The 19,412-nt window shown below is 44.5% G+C and overlaps 1 protein-coding gene and 1 long non-coding RNA gene across 6 annotated transcripts in view; one reads left to right on the forward strand and one right to left on the reverse strand.

The window, feature by feature from the left end:
* Positions 1-12,799, reverse strand: part of LOC130605968 (uncharacterized) — a 37,894-nt gene extending 25,095 nt beyond the window's left edge. For both annotated transcript variants that reach the window (XR_008973837.1, XR_008973836.1), the window contains exon 1: positions 12,663-12,799. This is a non-coding gene — a long non-coding RNA (uncharacterized LOC130605968). The remainder of the gene's footprint in view (positions 1-12,662) is intronic.
* A 33-nt stretch (positions 12,800-12,832) lies between these two features.
* On the forward strand, positions 12,833-18,511 carry PFN2 (profilin 2). Of its 4 annotated transcripts, none has more exons than XM_057421861.1 (3): positions 12,833-13,142; positions 14,562-14,754; positions 16,715-18,511. In XM_057421861.1, the coding sequence occupies exons 1-3, from the start codon at positions 13,011-13,013 to the stop codon at positions 16,810-16,812; spliced, it is 423 nt and encodes a 140-aa protein (XP_057277844.1). In that variant the 5' UTR covers positions 12,833-13,010; the 3' UTR covers positions 16,813-18,511. The 4 variants fall into 4 exon arrangements, with proteins under 4 accessions (XP_057277844.1, XP_057277843.1, XP_057277842.1 ...); XM_057421860.1 differs by having other exon boundaries at positions 12,839-13,142; positions 16,395-18,511; XM_057421859.1 differs by lacking the exon at positions 12,833-13,142 and adding an exon at positions 13,381-13,820.
* Positions 18,512-19,412: the final 901 nt, after the last annotated feature.

The following is a 19,412-nucleotide window of genomic DNA, read 5'->3' on the forward strand; positions in this document are numbered from 1 at the left end:
CCCCAGGATGCCATTGGCCTTCTTGGCCACAAGGGCACAGTGTTGGCTCATGGTCGTCCTGTCGTCCACTAGGACCCCCAGGTCCCTCTCCCCTACACTGCTCTCTAACAGGTCGTTCCCCAACCTATACTGGAACCTGGGGTTGTTCCTGCCCAGATGCAGGACTCTACACTTTCCCTTGTTATATTTCATCAAGTTATTCCCTGCCCAACTCTCCAGCCTGTCCAGGTCTCGCTGGATGGCAGCACAGCCTTCTGGCGTGTCAGCCACTCCTCCCAGCTTAGTGTCATCAGCAAACTTGCTGATAGTACACTCAATTCCCTCATCTAAATCATTGATGAATATATTAAATAATACTGACCCTTGAGGCACTCCACTAGTTACAGGCCTCCAACTAGACTCTGCCCCATAGACTACAACTCTCTGGCTTCTCTCCTTCAGCCAGTTCGCAGTCCACCTCACTACCTGATCATCCAGACCACACTTCCTCAATTTAGCCGTGAGGATGCTGTGGGAGACTGTGTCAAATGCTTTGCTGAAGTCAAGGTAGACCACATCCACCGCTCTACCATCATCCATCCACAGTGTTATTTCCTCATAAAAGGCTAAGAGATTGGTCAAACATGATATCCCCTTGGTGAAGCCATGTTGACTGCCCCTCATAACCCTCTTATCCTTGATATGCCTTAAGATGGCACCAAGGATAAGGCGTTCCATCACTTTCCCAGGGATAGAGGTGAGGCTGACCGGTCTATAGTTACCCGGGTCCTCCTTCTTGCCCTTTTTGAAGACTGGAGTGACATTTGCTTTCCTCCAGTCCTCAGGCACCTCTCCCGTTTCCCAAGACTTGGTAAAGATGATGGAGAGTGGTCTAGCAATGACTTCCGCCAGTTCCCTCAGCACCCACGGATGCATCCCATCTGGACCCATGGATTTATGGATGTCCAGATTGCTCAACTGGTCTCTAACCCATTCCTCATCGACTAAGGCAAACCGCTCCGTTGACCTGACTTCATCTAAGGTCTCAGGGGTACAGGGCTCTTCAGGACTGCCTGCAGCAGAGTAGACAGAGACAAAGAAGGCATTCAGTAACTCTGCCATCTCTGTATCTTCTGTCACCAGGGCACCCATCCCATACATCAGTGGGCCTACATTGCCTCTGGTGTTAGTTTTATCTGCCATGTATTTGAAAAAGCTCTTTTTGCTGTCCTTGACCCTTCTCGCCAGGTTTAATTCTAAGGAGGCCTTAGTCATCCTAGCTGCCTTCCTACATCCTCTAGCAGCAGCCTTATATTCCTCCCAAGTGGCCAGCCCCTCCTTCCATGACCTGTAAACTCCCCTCTTCCACTTGAGCATACCCAGCAATTCCCTATTTAGCCACGCAGGTCTCCTGGCTAAATAAGTCTTCCTTGACTTCCTATGTGTCGGGATGCTCCGATCTTGAGCTTGGAAAAAGCAATCCTTGAATGCCAACCAACTATCTTGGGCCCCTTTACCTTCAAGCAGCCTTGCCCATGGGATTTCCCCTAGCAATTGCTTGAAAAGGCCAAAGTTTGCCCTGCTAAAGTCCAGGGTTGCAATTCTACTTGCTATTCTACTGGTCCTACCACACAAGATCCTGAATTCCACCATCTCGTGGTCACTGCAACCAAGGCAGCCCTCAACCCTTACTGCTTCGACCAGACCCTCCTTGTTAGCGAGGATGAGATCCAGCAGCGCTCCTCTCCTGGTTGGCTCATCCACCATTTGCAGGAGGAAGTTATCATCCATACACTGGAGGAACCTCCTGGACTGTGGCTGGGTTGCTGAGTGCTCCTTCCAGCAAACATCAGGGAAGTTAAAATCCCCCACGATGACCACGGCCTGTGACTGTGAGGCCGCTCTCAGCTGCCTGTAGAAGGCCTCGTCAACTTCCACATCCTGATCTGGTGGTCTGTAACAGACACCCACAACAGTATCACCCCTGCCAGCCTGCCCCTTAATTCTCACCCACAGACTCTCAACTCGCTCGTCATCTGTCCCTGGACAGAACTCAGTGCATTGTAGTTGCTCCCGCACATAAAGAGCAACCCCACCACCCCTCCTGGCTGGCCTGTCTTTCCTGAAAAGGACATAGCCCTCCATGACTATATTCCAGTCATGTGAGCTGTCCCACCACGTCTCTGTCTGCATTAAGACTCAGTGTGACTTACCAGTCTGCAGCAACTGGATGTGCTTGAGCAAGTGCAATGTAGTAAGAGGGAACAAGGTGATTTTAACTCTCCTTGTAGCATTGGCATGAACAACACTGGAATTGTGTCTGCAGTTTTGTATACCCACATTTAAAAGGAACACTAAAAATTCAGCCGTGCAGACAAGCACATGCTTGTCAAGCATTCTTAAAGCAAAGGCATAAACCACACCCTCGAGAGCAATTAAATGAAGAAAAGAAATGCAGTGGACAACATACATCTGTATAAATATGGTCTTGCTGTCATACTCTGTATAAACTAATCGGTCGTTAGTCACCACAGATTCCTTTGTTCTGCATTCCCTGAACCTGCTTAGTTTACTTGCCAAGATATTATCCAGACTTCGGGGATTACAGTTATTTATTTGAATATCTACATCTAATCTAATATCTAACCTCCACATTTTCAAAGGAGAAACTTTTCCAGATCTTTAGTCCTGAGGAAGCTTTGTGGGTAAATCCTTTAACCATCTTTGAAAATGTATGCATCTTCTTTTCCACTTGCAAAGGAAGAGTTGTCCAGCTACATTAATCAGTACATACGACACTGAGATAAAGAGCATCTAAAAAAGAAACAGAAGTTAGTTTATGCACTGTGCAGATTTTACCACACTTATTTCTGTAGATATACTTCCTATATTGTGCCAAAGGACATCTTACCAGCCATATCTACCCATTTAACAAAACAGTGTCCACATGCACAACAGCAGAGCAGCTGCCAAATACCGCAAAGAATGCTCCAGCAATTTTGATCCTTAGTAACTTTACAAGCTATTTTTGCAAAATGAAATGAAAGTATAAAGAAGTAATGTCATTTCACCTTTTTATGCCCTGTATCAGTGATGCCACCAGGAATTACAACTTCTCACTGCTCTCCAGATGCATGAGGAATTGGGTATCAGCGTATTCATTCCTACTGCTTCCTTCTCTCTTCAAAAGGTGGCAAAGTACTTCCCTTGAAACCAGTACTAATGACATTTTACAGTCTGAGCGCAACTGGTGACAACTTTGTAAGAACAAATTCTTAAAAGATACCTAATCACCAGACTTCACTTGAGATTCACATATGGAGATTATGACTTTGAATACACTTAATCTGGTCACAAGCAGCAACTAAAATTTCGCCAGGTCAACTACAAAACACCCTTCTAAAATTGTTCTGCAGCAGGGTCTTTCTCTGAAAGCTGCTTGTGGTGTCCCCTGCTCTGTACAGCCCGTAGTGTAATCACATTGCCATACGCAAACTCTGTCATCTACAGCACCGCATGTAGTCTTCCATAAATAATATGGTTCCCTAACAGTTTAGTAGTAAAGTAGAAGTCTTCCAGAAATATGAGCTTTTCTTCATATTGGCAATACTGCATTCATGTACAGTTTTCTACAAAGGGTTTTCATTCTGTGGTATGTGTGGAGTCCCTCAGTCCTGCTGATAAAAGGTGAAAGACACTGAAGGATTAGACCCTGAGAAGGCAATGTGAGTCAGGTGCTATATCCAGTCATCTTCTTATCACCTCCAGTGTTCTGAGCATGGTATGCCTTCTGATTTTTTTCCTCAAGTATGTATGTCCTGGTTTACTATATTAAACCATTTAATAAGATGGCAGAGGGGCTGTGAGTAGGAACTGATTACATATTTGTTACTTCAGTGTTTGGAGTGAAGCAGTCTCTTGCTGATAAGAACACTGGCACCCCAGAAAAGAAACAAATCTACTTCCAGTTACTTCTGTGGAAGGCAGAGATAGTCTTAAATTTCTGATACGTGCCATGTGGCCTGGGAGACGTGGTGCTTGCTAAATGAAAAGTATTAAACACTACAGTTTCAAAGCTGGTTTTTATTTGTTTCTATTTGTTCAATATTTTCAAGAGTAACACATGGAGAAAAATGAAGTGATTGGTAACAGATGATTCTGAATTGCCAGCTTTGGTAGCATGAAGTAAAAATGCAAATGCATTACCGAATGAGCAGAGCAAACAGAAGGCTTGGTCACCCCCACCCCATCCTGAAATATAAACAGGAACTTTGTTCAGAAAACGGCATTACCTTTATTCAGCACAGACTAGTCATTACCTTAAACCTGAAGCACATTTTCAGCAAATCTAACTTACAGCAACTTCTCCCATGAGCCTGAGAGTACATTAAAGGGTGCTAGTAAGAGTGATTATAAAGAACCTACTAGATCAAGGAAATCCCGCTGCAAGACTTTAATTTTAATTTAAATTAAATTTAATTTACACTACTCTGCTTACAAAAGGGGAAAAGGGCACTGTAAATGTAGCAGCAGGCATACGTATCTTATTCTTCCCTGTTTTTAATTTGTGGTTAAATTTAATACACTTCTAAGTGCAAGTAGATTAAAGCTCCATCTAGTGCCAGGGTCTTGAAAGCTACTGAAAGGCTTGCACAGTCACAAAACTATCAAGAAGCAGCACGCCTAGCATCAGAAAGCTGTCACACACAGCATTTCTTTTTCTGCTACAGCATATAGTTTCTAAAACAACAAAGACAGCAACAAAAAGATTTAGTTATTTAAATTAAAAACAAACTTTTTGGTTTTTTCTTATAAAGGTTTTGTTTAGTCTTTAACAGTCATTTGACAGGGATGATTTTCCTTCACACTAGCGAATAACAGAAGTTACCACCAATGTCAGTGCACTTACAATGCCTCAAGCACAGGGAGTGATGTGCAATCTTAGGTTTTGCCACAAACTACTTTTTAAAAAAAATTTGTTGGTACTACAGAAAAGTATGTAAACAAGAAGAAACAACAGCTGTGTCCAACAGAAAGGTGAAGAAAAGGTGTATAATCTAGCACTAAAAAGTGCTATTTCCTCTGCTGCAGCCATTATTTGGATGAGTGTCCCCAGGTCCATGCCAACAGTAGGTTTTGAGAAACAAGTATACCTTTACCTAAATGCTGCCTTCAAGCTGTCCTATTTCAGTACAAGAGCCAAATCTCCTTCCAGTCAAAGAGTGTGCATTCCAATTCATCCACTAACTTGATACTAACTTGTACCTAGATCCTGGTTTTGAGAGGCTGATGCATGTTTAATACAGGGCTTGACTACCCGCCAGCAGTTTATGATTATTTTCTCCCTAGGCATCTACCAATGATAACAGAAGAAACTAGGTGTCTATTACAACAAACAAAAAAGTCTAGCTGGTGCTAATGTTCCCTTCCTCTGTTTTTCTGAATTTTTTTATGCAATGCCAACAGCAAAACTGCACCTGTTTCTGCTCTGTAACCAAAACCATGCTATGTGTCACAACTGCCTTATGAACATTATTTTAGCCTAATAATGAGGATAAGGTTTGTATAGCAAAGGACAGTTATTCTGATTATTCAAAGCAGTAACTTAAAACTTTTTTTTTAATATATATACTGAAGTAATGTATTTTCATTTAAGAAAAGCTGTCCTCATTCCGCATTTTATATGTGAGTCTCAGTGAACACTGAAATAGGAGGAATCCTTTCTCTCATCTAGATAAATGTAATACACCCGAGTTGCTAACGTTTAAAAAGCCCTTTTCCAGTTTGGCGTTTATCTTCATCCAGAGTACAGACAAGCTGTATTAGATGCATTTTTCACATAACCTGAGTATGCACTAGGAAATACATAGCTAGAAACATGTATGACCAAAAACCAGGTATGAGCAACTGCAGACACTCTAAGCATGATCTGATGACGTGGTACAAGCTGCATTACTGAATGAAGATGCCAGGAAGACGGACAGGTGAGCAGTCACACAGCAGATGACTGGATTCTTCTTCCTCACACTACCACCACCACAAGTCCACTCCTGGTTGCTGCAAAGATTGGTAACAAAAGTCCAGCGCCTGCTTGAAACAGCATATAATCTGAAGTTCAGGTGCCTGCCTCCTTTGGCACTTACTATGTAGACAATGTTAAACCAGGGATGCTGGGGGCACAATTCATGCACAAGATCAGTATATAATCAAAACCACAACTCCTGAAGCCTTCTAACAGGTCTCTGCAGACACCAGCTTACCATGACACTGAAGAGATCTGCCTCAGCTCTGCAGTCCTCTCCTCTGTCAAAGCTTTCAGCATGCTTACTTTTCATAACAAATAGCTGTTTGGTCAAGATACGGTATTATTTGTTTCCTTCAGTGAGGTGTTAAAAAGAAGAGAAAATATTCTGAACTAAACCACACCACTTTTAGGCTGTTTTCCCCTTTACTCAATTCTACTTTTCCCTGTTATTTCCATTTTCAGATTTCCTTTCATCCACACCAGTGGCTGTTCTCCAGTTCAGCAGTATTAGACTTCCAGACTAAGTACAACATTTCTAAGCACACAATTCATGTATTTTAAAACTTTTCTTTGATCTTCTTTTATGACTATGCAGACAGATTTGAGCAGAATAAATTTCACATACTTTGTTTCTCAAAAACGTGGTATTTGACTAGATGTAATTCAGAGAAAAACACTACAGCTGTGTCAGAAATAATTATCTGAGTGCTGAAACTTAGTATTTCAACTATCAAAATTCACACAAAAATATTCTAAACATTAAATACACATCTACTGGCTCTTTGGTGAGCTGACAGCAGGCAGGTTGACTGCTACTCATAGCTAGAATCAAGTACTTCATGGAGACAAAGAAATGTGGTACCAAATTTTTAAAAGGATTGCAAAAAAAAGAAAAGCATGCAGTAATTTCTGCTTCATTCAAAAAATAACATATAATTGCAATTTTACAGAGCATTGTAAGGTTAGAACTGTATAAATTTCCTCAGAAAATATGTTTTTTCTATTTCAGAATTATTATTAAATGCTTTTGCAGACAGTGAATGTTTTGGGTAGAAATTTTATATGACAGATAAATTTATGTATCTGTGATACAAAAATCCTTTGGACTTTTAACAAATAACAAGCATCGACAGCAAAATTATTTGTGATTAGAGAAGGAAGTAGCACCCAGATAAACATATATACAGATACTATTATTGAAAGAAAGCTTAATGAAGGAAACAACATACTGAACAAGGCTTCAGAATTTCCTGGCTAAACCACGTGGTAGACTGAATAAGCAGCAGAGAGCAGCGCAGAAACAATCACCTAAAAAAACTACGAGTAAGAAAAACATAAAGGCTTGTCAGCTCAATAACCAGAACATGACCACGCACATACATGGACTGGCAGGAAATGCTGCTGCTGACCCCGTGGTGGTGTTCAGCAGGAGAGGTTTCTGCTGTGACTGCAGTGTACCTGCAATGCAATGCAACTTGAGGAAAGGTTTTGGGCTTTCTTCTTATGGTATGCTAGCACAATGCAGAAATGCAGATCAGATATTAAGACGTAAAATTATACACCAGTCAACTTTGGCAGAGAAAAAACAAACCAAAGTAACAGATGAAGCCTGGGAAAAGTTTAATGTTCATTTCCACCTAATATAATTTCTCAGTGCAGTCAGTGAAGTTTGCAGAGAGATCAGAGGTGCAGACTTCATGCAGTTAGAAGGCTGTTAGCTGCTCCTGCTTAACCACACTGCATAAACATCTGTTAAAAACGACTGTGTTGAGAACCCATGCTTGCTCTGCTCTATTTTCCACCTTTCTGCTTCCTCTCCCTAACTTTCTAACTCTCTAATTTTGGGCTCTTCCAACAACCTTAAAGCATTTCTTAGCCTTAGTGTTCACTTTTTAGATTAACTTTTATACAACCTTGCACCCACTGAAATAATCAGTTAACAAAGGCATGTAATGAGTCACCGCTGAGCTTGGATAAAATGAAGTAAACAAAAGAGCTTGGATTGAAGATGCTACCACCTTCCCTCCACTGTATCCAGCTATCTACAAACTTACTGAATTTCACAGTACTTTTGTTTCATAATTGAAAAATTAACAAAGTACTACCTATTTGGGTTCTGTTTGCTTTATTTAAAGCAAAACAAAATATTGCAGGATCCAAGTACCCTGAAGAGCCTGCCTGATAAATCTGAATACAAAGAAAGCTGGGTCAAAAAGACCTAATTCTGCACATCTCACTCATGCAGGGACTATCACCAAAGACACCAATATGAACTGAAGACTATCTGTCCAAGTAAGAATTTACATATAATAAACTTTAATTTCTAGGATTAAGGCTTATTTTTTATTGGCTACATGCAAGATCAAGAGCTTACCTTTAAAAATCCAAAAAAGGAAAAGTTCCATGATTTCAGACATTTTTTTTTTCACGCTCAGACCAGTCTATAAATCAGATCCACAAAGAACTGTCCTTCCTCAGATTTAAAGCATTTCTGGAAGCCATCAAAATGGAAGCAATCTCATATCTGACATTTCAACAGTACTAACCTTGCATCTGATTTTAAGTTAGATTTTGGGTTTTATAGAGTCATAGACTCATAGAATAGTTAGGGCTGGAAAGGACCTTAAGATCATCTAGTTCCAACCCCCCAGCCATGGGCAGGGATGCCACAGACTAGAATATGAATTTGTAGTGTTTGAATTTGATGGTTAAATAAAGGATAAGGGAAATTCTTCTTAACTGCTTATCTAATTAATCCTTGGAAAGATAAAGGTTTTGTTGAGCTACCTATACTGGTAAAAACATACCAGGCAAACCTCCTCTGTGGAGACAAAGCATTGTGGTTTTAATCTAGTGATTCTTGCATTTTGTATCACTATTTTTGAATACTAGCTTCAAGCGTTCTGCTCATTAATATGTCATTTTTACAATTTATTTCTAACTAACAGGCACCTTTGGTGGCTTCCTTGTTTTTCAGCCAAGTCACTTAAGTAGCCGTGGAAGGACTTTGCACAGCCAGGTTTCAAGTCATCCCCATGAGGCTAAGAGACAGACTACTCCTTGCTTCTTGCCTTTTAATCAGCAGAAGTGAATGTGCTAACTCATAACACTTCTAAATGGGTTTTACCCTCTGCACTTCCGAAAGCACTTGTGGTAAGTAGAAAGACTGCCACAGGAAACCTAGTATGGTCTGAAGAGGAAGTTACCAGAGCAGCACCACAAACTGGCATGAACCGTGGTAACGAATGATGCCTCAGGTGAGCTCTGGCTCTGTAAAGGTTAATTTTCAAAAGTCAAGATGTGTTCTGTTGATGGTCACTTGCCTTTTCTATCTACATATAAATGCTGCTTAAATTTATCTCCAAATGCTCCAGTACTTACAAAGCCTGACAGAAAAATGGGAGTTATTTTACTAACAAAATACACACCCTCCTTCAAGTTTTTTGTCAATTTCAGTTTTCATGTTGCTAACATAAAAGCAGTCAAGTTTCTCACAAAACTACAAATAGTACACTCTGGCTAAGCACAGGCATTCTTTCAAATGATTATTTCTCTTAGATGTGATCCAACACAAATTTCAGACAAAGTTCTGAATCAAAGCAAAATGACTAATAACTGTTACAAGCTGCATTAAAAAAACTCTGGCCGTACTGTGCAAAAAACTTCCACAAAGAACTACTGGGCAGAATGTTGAAAGAGACTAAAATACAAGAAATCATGGGTTAGCAACTATTTATGATACATGTATGGCTTATGTTCAGACAGCACCATTTCCTATGTCAGTCCAGGTATCAATGTTAAATGAGCCACTCCATCTATCAATTTTAACAACCATATTTTCGTTAATACATAAATCCTTCATTTAACAAATGTCTCAGATTTCAGTTAAGACTTGTAACAAATAATAAAACTGGAATGTCTCTCTTACAATCTTTATCATGCAGAGCACATCCTCATCTTCTTAAATTGAACAGTCTCAAAAGTAGTGTCTATACAAATAGCATTATAATAATTGTATAGCCTAGAACACATCCAAATGAGGCACCTAATAGTGAAAATAACGGAGTATGAGTTTTAGAAACAGCACTGGTGGCTGCTGAATCTGTAAATTATACTGGTATGCTACCTGGTAATTTCATAACATTAAATAATGGTGATCCAATTTAGAGTTCACTCTCTAAATATATTACTAGAGTTACTTCACAAGTAACATGACTAAAAGCCCAGACACCAAGCAAGTGGCAAATCCTCTACTCTCATCATTTCTGTTCAGGAGGTCCCAGACTTCCATGCAGTTATTTCCAATTTAAATCGTTAAAAGCAGAGACCTGTATTCCCTGCGTCGCTAACGCAATCTGCTCATCAAAATAGCATTCGCACTGCTTGATCACCTGGTTTATGCAGCTTAATTAAAAAACAGTGATATTCCCCGCAAAGCAGTGGTAGCATTACAGGACTCACTCTGCATTCTTTGACATCCATATGAAACATTTACTTCTTCAAAGCAGCACTGAACCCACCCCACACTAAACTGGCAAGGCTTTGGAGTCCCGGGGACAGCCAAGCAGTGCCTCTTGCAGCAGTTCTGCAGCTCCTAGAGCAGCAGTGCTTCCTCCCAGACATCTCCTAGCTGGCAGTGACCGCTGGACCTCTACCTCCCATGAAACTGGACCTCAAAATGTAGGGCCTCAAAATGAACGCATGGTCCTCAGGCATAAGGGATGGACAAATGGGTGGAATGGTGCATGTGGGAAGGTGAGATACCTCAAGGCAAGAGGTGGCATAGCCTTTATAAAAAGCCCTGGAAACCCACAGGTTCTTGCATGAGATTCTTCCATGTGTGTACCAAGCAGCCCGCTGTCCATGTGAAGCTTATCTCTTGTTAATCAAGGACAAGGACACTGGCACACAGGCAGCTCCAAAATTTGCCAGGCCTGCCTCTGGGTTCAGCGTGATCAGATGTCTGCCCCTGTATTTAGTAAATCCACTTATTAAAGTGAAGCAATTTGGAATCCTTACTGCAGCTTGGAAACCCAAGAAAAAATGCAAACCCCACATTTTGGTCAAACTCTAAAAATACTGGACCCATCAGCCTCCTGTTCATTTAAGATGGATGCATTCCATTCAGTGCAAGTACTAGTATTAAACTGGGACTTCCTACAAGCAAGCGTTATAAAAAAAAAAGTGGCCTTCCAGGGCACCTTCAGACGGAAGAGAACTTTTTCTCCTTTCCGTGGCAAAAATGGAAGGATGATGAAGTCAACCCAAACTTCACCAAAAGCTTTAGATAGCTAAAGACCTGAAAGCAAATTTAAAGCCTGTAATTCATTGGGAGATGCAACAGAATCATAGAATGGTTAGGGTTGGAAAGGACCTTAAAATCATATAGTTCCAAGGCCCCTGCCATGGGCAGGAATGCCTCACACTACACCATGTCACCAAGAATGACACGAGGACATTTTTGCTACACATGGATGGCTGGAAAAGAATAAAGCAAAGTTTTGGTGCTGTCCAAATTCAGAGTGGGAAAGGCACTGTGAAAATTAAAATAGAGAAGATACTTACAGAATTAAGCTAAAAGATGCAAATAAGGGCTTTTTAAAGCATCTAGTAATGTAAGCAATCTCTATTACTACCTAAACAACACTCAATCCCATGACAACCAAAATAGGTTTTAAAACAACACTCTGAAGCATGCTGTAGGGATATTCATTAGAAATATGTGGTGAATATTCTTCCTGGTGGGTATAACCTCAGAAAAGACAGATTCAATTATTGTATACCATGCCTTGGCATATTCAGGTATGAGATCTAACTTCTTGAATTAAAGCTTCAAAGTTAATTGCATGGACCACCACTTCACATTCCAACCTGTCCCTATTTCCCAGAGAATCACAACAGATACTATGTAAAGCAAAACCACCTTGCTCAAAAGGAAGGTGACCCACTCTACCACCCCGCAACCTCAATGTTAAGGACAGAGCCATTGCCCTAAAACACACCCTTAATGTTGCAGGTGAACATTTCTGTAACTTACAGCAGGCCAGTCTTCCAAGCAGTGATCCTGCCCAGAGCCCAGTACCAATGTAGCATAAAAACTGGGATCAGACCTGGACATCTTACAAACAAACGTGGAAACTAAACTATTTCAACCTGGTGGTACCTGGAAGAATAAAACCTGAAACAGCCACTTACAAAACCACACAGAAATAAAATGCAACAGATGTTAGCCTGTGAGATAAGGACTTTGGTTCAGCTCGCAGGGGCAAGGAGGGCAGCAGAGTATGGCCAACTACCAACAGAGGAGTAAAAGAGCTTTACCTAGGCAACGACTATGCTTCCAGAGATGAGAACATCGCCATTCCTTGGACATTAGAGCACCGTTCGCACTCCCCCAGCCTCAGAGCAAACGGGGAAGGTGGCACACAAAACCGCCAGCAGCGCAGGGGTGCTCGGCCCCAGCCCCGACCGTGCAGAAGCGCCGGTGCCCGGCGGCAGCGCCGACTGCCACACCGGGGCTCAGGGCGACGGACAGGCCGGTCACCCAGAGGTGCTGCGGCGAGGGCGAGCTGGACCCCAACCCCCCCAGGGGTCCGGAGGAGCGCGGGGAGCGCACCCCTCCCGCCGGGCCGGAGCACCCTTGGCACGCCGCACCTACCTGCCGGGCGCGACCGGGACCGGACCCACCGCCGACCGACGCCCTCCCGCCAGCCCCGCGCTCCTCCACCCGGCAGACAGCGCCGCAGCCCCGCCGTTCCCGCCTCGGCCGCGCGGAGCCGGGCGGCGCGGGGGGCGGTGCTGGGCCGCGCCCCTCCTCCCCTCCGCCCCTCGGCGCCGGCAGCGCGGAGGGCTGGGCCGCGCCGCGCCGCCCGCTGCAGCGCTCTGGTCCGCTCCGCTGTGAGGAGGGAGAGGAGAGGGACGGGACCGCCTCGCCCAGCCCCGCCGCCCGCCGCCTGGCCCGCGCCTCGCCGCCCGCCCGCTCGCCCCCACCGCCGCCCGCGCGAAGATGGCCGGCTGGCAGAGCTACGTGGACAACCTGATGTGCGATGGCTGCTGCCAGGAGGCCGCCATTGTGGGCTACTGCGACGCGAAGTACGTCTGGGCAGCCACGGCCGGCGGCATCTTCCAGAGCATCACGGTAAGGGCGGCGGCGGGGAGGCAGGGCAGGGCGCGGGGAAGGGCGAGCCCGGCCCCGTGGGAGCGAGCGCGGCCGTTAGCGGCGGGGCGAGGCGGCGGCGCACGAGGGACGGGGGCACCTTGCGGGGCGGCGGGGGAAGGCGGCGGCGGGCCTGGCGAGCGAGCCCGCGCTGCCTTTTTGTCTGTGGCTGCCGGCGGCGGCGCCGCGGGCGCGGGGTCCCTTCCCGGGGTTGGGGGGCCGCGGGTCGATGCGGCGGGGCCGCGGGAGAGGCCGCGCAGGGTGTGCGCGGTGGGGCTTGCGTAGGGCCGCCCGGGCCCGGCGCTGCGGCGAGGCTTACGTGCGCGGCGTAGGAGGCGTTCGTGAATGCCCACCTCGCCGCTGGCTCCATGTTTTTCATCGCCAAGATGGCGCACTGCCATTGATTCCTCCCTCCCATCCCCCCACCCCTGCCCGTCCTTCGCTTCTGCTCCCGCCGCCGCCCCGCTCCGCTCCCATCCGCACCGCTCCCGCCGTCCGCCAGGCCGGGCGGAACCCGTGCCGCCGTTACGTAAGGGCCATGCGGGGCTGCCGGCATGTTGCAGCGCGGCCTGCCCGGAACGACCCGCCGGCAGAGCCGCGCCCCGCCCCAGGTGTGGAGGGGCCCGGTCCCGGTTCGGGAGCTGGAGCGGAGCGGGACCGGTCAAGGCCTACGGCTGTGGCGGCGCCCGCGCAGTGCTGGGCCGTGATTGGGGCGGCAGGGCCCGTCGTGACGCTGCACTTTGAGGCCGCCGTTCTGCAGCAGGGCCCGGCCCTCCCCGGCTTCCCCCCGCCTCACCGGGCCGCGCCGCCGCCCGACCCCCGCGGCCGCGCTGTCCGCCCGGAGCGGGTGCTCTCCACCCTCACGTAGGGGTGGACAGCGGCCACAGAACCGACCGGTACCGCGGGCGGGTGGGAGCGGTGCCGCGTAGGGGCACCGCGTGTACCAGCTGCCCCGAGTGTGCGGAGGCGCCTCAGCAGTGTGGCTAGGACCGAGCTCCTGACCCGCCGGTGCAGGCGGGTGGCATTTGAGCCGATCTTTCGGGGATAAGTGCCAGTAGGCGTTTGGGTTCCACAGGGTTAGTGCGTTCCGTCGCCAGGACATGGGTCCTGTGCTTAGCTAGTTTCAACCCTGAAGCACCTCCCTTAATGAGAGCTTGGATCCGAGAGTCGCTGCAGATTTGGGATGAGGTATTCCAGGGCAGTGGATCCACTGCTTAAAGTGGTAATAGACCAGGGCAGTGCAAACTGTGACTAACAAAGCACTGTGTTCTGGAAGACGTCCTGGTGGGAGCAGGGGGAAATGTACCGTCTCATCGTCTCAACACAAGACAGGATGTTTTCTGTATAGAAATAAAACAATAAAATACTGCCCTGCTAACTCTGGACTTTTTTCTTTGACAGCCAGTAGAAATAGATATGATTGTAGGAAAAGACCGAGAGGGTTTTTTCACCAACGGTCTGACCCTTGGTGCAAAGAAGTGCTCTGTGATCAGAGATAGCCTGTATGTTGATGGTGACTGCACAATGGACATCAGGACAAAGAGTCAAGGTGGTGAGCCAACGTACAATGTTGCTGTAGGCAGAGCTGGCAGAGGTAAGCATGATTTTCTTCACTCTCAGCTCGCTAAATTAAGAGTGTGACCCTGAGCGTAGACTTATGCTGTTAAGTAAACCAGGCTCCTGTATTTAATGGTTAATTTTGGAAGTGATGCAAGGAGGGTGGATGGCAGTGGCCTGGCTGGCTGGCTAGGTCTTTGGCTGGTTATCACGCTTGTCCCTGTTCCCACGTGGGCATTAGGCTAGGAAGCGGTTAACCAGATCCCTGGCAAGCAGGGAAGAGCAAGCTACAGCTTGAAGTAAGCTACCAAGTATAAGGTAGCGTGGTATCTAAAGCTATGGTAGGGATCTAGCAATGATCAGTAGGTGAATCTGATTCTCAATGTTGTAAACTTCTGAACAGAAGGCTTATTCTGCAGAGATGTGAGTTCTTGTGTGAATTTCTCCTGCTCGGCTCTTAACAAGTTCTACACTAACTCTTCTTGCATTCCTGTTGAGCCCTCTGAAGTCTGTGAGCTAAAAGCTCATCCAACTTGATATCATTTTGAAACTTGCTTTATGCTAGTACACCAACTCCTTGTGCTCCTCACTTCTAGTGAAACCTATCATGGGGAAGGCACTAGATTTGGATGTAAAAACATGCTTCAGAATACTGGCTACAAGTAGCAGGCCTTTGTGTTCAAAATACTTGGCCTAGCATTTTTTGCCTTGCTGTGAAGCAGGTAAGATTTTGCTTATAAGTATAAAAATAAAACTAGAGCAAAATTTCTCTGTAGGCTAAAGCTGTTGGCAAAAATACTGGAAGAAAGTTACAGCACTGAAGTGAAATAAGCAGAGTTATGGTTCTGCTGCTGGTTGTGAAATACCAAAGGACTGTTTGTCTTAAGCTTTCTGTGAGGGAATTGCTATGGAGATGTACAGTCACCTGTAGGTAGGCTGACTGCAGTATTTCCAGTTACAGTATTCCTAGCTTGGGAAACAACTGCTGTGCTTGTGGAAGCAGAGGGCTTATTGTGTCTGTGTACCTGCTGGTGACATCTGCTGGCAGCTCGCAAGTGGTGTTTACTGGCTTGAGAAGCCTTTGGATGTTCTTGTTCGCTAGACAACTGGAACAGAGAGAGGGTCAACACCGAGATTTTCCTTGTGTTCTGTCTTACACAGAAAGCATGTTTTCTAGTTGCATGGTTGTGTGAAAAGTCTTAGCTCTCTGACCCCATGGCTTTTTTGCTAGTATTGAGGCAGTTACTGTTTTTCACACCAGTAGTGACCACTGCAGAAAAGAATGTAAAAATATTCCCGCTTCTGCTCAAAGGTTGCAATTCTGGGGAAAAACATTTTTTTTTTTTAATTTAAAGATGCATCCAGGGTTTCCTTGCTGGATGATGGCGGATGGTGCCAATAACGGAGAGGCACTTGTGATGCTTTTTTGAGATACTTGGTTGCATTTTTCTTAGCAGTGAACTCTTACGACTTACGTAGTCACATAATATTCCAAAGGATAACTCATGCCTTCCCCCAGCCCTGTCTACATCTATATTTTTACAAAACTCCTGTTAAACTAGCTTTATAGCCAAATACTAAATCTTGAATTTGAGTGTGTTTATTGCACTGCCTAAAACTTGCATTATTTACTTGTCTAACACACTCTTTTTAAAACTTTTTTCTTTTCTCTTTCAGTCTTGGTCTTTGTAATGGGCAAAGAAGGGGTCCATGGAGGCGGATTGAATAAGAAGGCATACTCAATGGCAAAATACTTGAGAGACTCTGGGTTCTAGTTGCTAGGCAGACTGTTAAGTATTAGGGGAAGATTGCTATTAAACTTTCCTGGCGGTGAGCTTTAAACCTTACATTCTGGAAACTTTATTAGCAATGCAGGGTGATGGGGTATGAACCTGTGTCTCCTTTGTATCCCTTTGTTGGTGGGGAAAGGTGTTTTCTTTTTTTTTTTTTTCCCTTTAATTCTGTTCATTTCTGTTTTGTTTCCTTGTGTACTCCAGCATTGGTTATAGTCATGGGAAAGGAAGGTGTCCATGGAGGGACACTCAACAAGAAAGCATATGAACTGGCTTTATACCTGAGGAGGTCTGACGTCTAAGCAGCCTCTCCCCATCCACCTAGCAACTCTCTTCATCACCACCCAGTTGTGTTCAGTGCTACCAGACTGTAGATGGTAGTTTGTGTTTTTTATTTACCCATTTCCTAATGTCATAATTCCAGTTACCCTTTGTTCATTTATATGTTAACCACTGTATGTAACCAAGTCCCATATCTGGCACCATTACTGCACCACAAAGATGATATGCATGATACCTTGAAAAACTTTTGGGAGGGGAATATGCCAAGTGTAGGCTTTGCTTTGTCTTAGCAGTTAGTGTGATATTGACGACTAAAACAACTTAAATACACTAAACAAGGTGCCGATTGTACAATCTAATTTGATCAATGCCTCTTCAGCACTTTGAGCAATTACACAGCTCACTAGTCTTCCTTTCATAGAGCATGGTTGGGAGGAAAAAAGTGCATGCATATCTTTACTTCTGTCCCTCTTTATTTTTTTATTCCACATTTGTTTGCTCACACCCGTTTTTATAGTGCCTGGTTTGTTTAACCAAGTTGCGACTCAGAAGCTATTAACGTTCTGTTAGTTTTGTTGTTGCACTTCACTCTAGGCTTAAGTCTTTTTATTTTTTTGTCATGATGTCTGAAGCTTGTACTGCTTAACAAGTGCAATCACAAAACTGTGGAAGAAAGGGTACAGACGCACTTCCTCCCATGACCTTAAAGCCACATCCCGAACAGATCCCCACAGACATTCCATCGTTGCAATAGCTCAGGCACTTTTTTTTTTTTTTTTTTTTTTTGCCAGCTCCTGTTCTGTAGTTGAATTGTAAAAGGCTGCCATTATGGACATTAGATAGCCCAACATAACCATCTGGAGTGTGTCTGGTTTCAGTTTTTCATAGGACCAATTTTAGTTTGCAGCTTGGGGGGTCATGGGGTGGGTTGGTGTTTTTTTTGGTGGGGTTTGTTTTTTGGGGGGTTTTTTTGGTTGTTTTTTTTTAATATGGAACTACAATGTCATTGTGGAAAACTGCCACCTTCAGCTACACCGGGCGCTCTGACTGACTCCAGTCTTTCTGCCAGATCACTCACTGGTAAAGAGTTTTGCTGCTCTGAAGCCACTGTTTGGATGAAGGTTGGTAGTTTGAAAGCTAAACTGTCAAAATGATGCCATTTCAAATTCTAAATCTTCATTTGGCCTGTCACACCCTTGCTGCAGAAATGATGGAGTGAACTGCCTTGTGCACTAGTCATCTGAAATGTCTGTAACCAAACTCTCAGTTCAGACACGGTACTAACTTGTATGTCCATTTAAAGAGAACTGCAGAACTCTGTATACAAAAGAATAAATGGGAGATGGTATTGGTTGGAATAACTGACTTGGCTGTCTTGTGATGAATTTTTTTAATATGTATTCTGTGCCATACTATTGTTAAAAAAAAAAAATGAACTGTTGCTATTGTGAGATGGATTTTAACTGACTACGAGGGTTTCTTTCGAATGGCACTACTGTAGGGACATTCTAGTCTTTGCTTCTATTGTTGGGCCTTGTGGATAATGTACAGATTTAAATGAATTCTTGTTGCTGATTTGTCCATTTCTTTCCCTGCACTTTGTTACATCTGGGATACAGTCTAACTCATCTGATTTAATATGCATTTCAAAAAATGCCATAACTATTAAAAACACCTTGTTTACAGACAGATGAAATAAATTTATTCCAACCAAACAAACTCCGACTGTTGGTAATTTTTCCCCTCCTAACAGAAATCCACTGAGGCCCTTCTTCACTGCATGGCTGACTACACTGATACTAGATGTAGGTGCAGTTCTGAGTTTTGTAAGTCAGCAATAGTACGATAATACCTCTTTAGTCAAAGGCCAGTCCCTCTCTGGTGTAAATCACCTTAAGTGAGATGATATCTTGTCACAGAACTCCATGTTTATCTGATTAGGTTTAGAGTTTCCCCTGCCACATGGGTACCTAATGTACAACCCCTGGAACAAAAGCTAGAGATCTTTGCCATGTTATTGACACATTAGGATATGTTGCAGTCTAACCAAGGTCAGCTCTCCACAGGGTAAGAACATGCTCCCCTCAGAAAGGACAGAGTTAAGGTCTCACCCCAAAACAATTCTGCCTGGCTTTTGGCGCTTCTGCTACCCAAGGTGGGCCCTGTGAACTAACACGGCACTGGTGAGATGCAATAAGACAATGAGAGCTTAGGGGCTGCGAAAGAAAGAAAAGCCCAAACCACAGGAGGTTAGCTAATACTCTGCTTCCCTGCGGCCTGGAGATGACCATTAAAATGTCTTTGTTCTCCCCTACATCTTCAGTGTGAATGTTGTATCTGCTCCTTTGCTTGCCACTAGATCCCAACCTAACCTAAAACCTTTGTATACAAAAGGTCTTGCCTTCTCCAAGTGCTCCAGTTGTTTGGTGTCAAAACTTGCCTTCCAGCTGCTAGTGTTAAAGTTAGAACAGACAAGAAAAAGCTCATAGCACCAAATAAGTTTACATTTGGTAGTAAAGAGTACAGAGGTTGCAGACCTTTCATTTCTCCCTTAAATGTGTGTCAATCCTTGTTTTGCTCTGTATCTAAACTGTCTAAACCCAATTTAATCCAACTGACA

This window comes from Pezoporus wallicus, unplaced genomic scaffold (assembly GCF_028554395.1).
Source record: "Pezoporus wallicus isolate ANWC-B61680 ecotype Strahan unplaced genomic scaffold, APGP_CSIRO_Pwel_v1 scaffold_7402, whole genome shotgun sequence".
Classification (NCBI taxonomy): Eukaryota; Metazoa; Chordata; class Aves; order Psittaciformes; family Psittacidae; genus Pezoporus; species Pezoporus wallicus.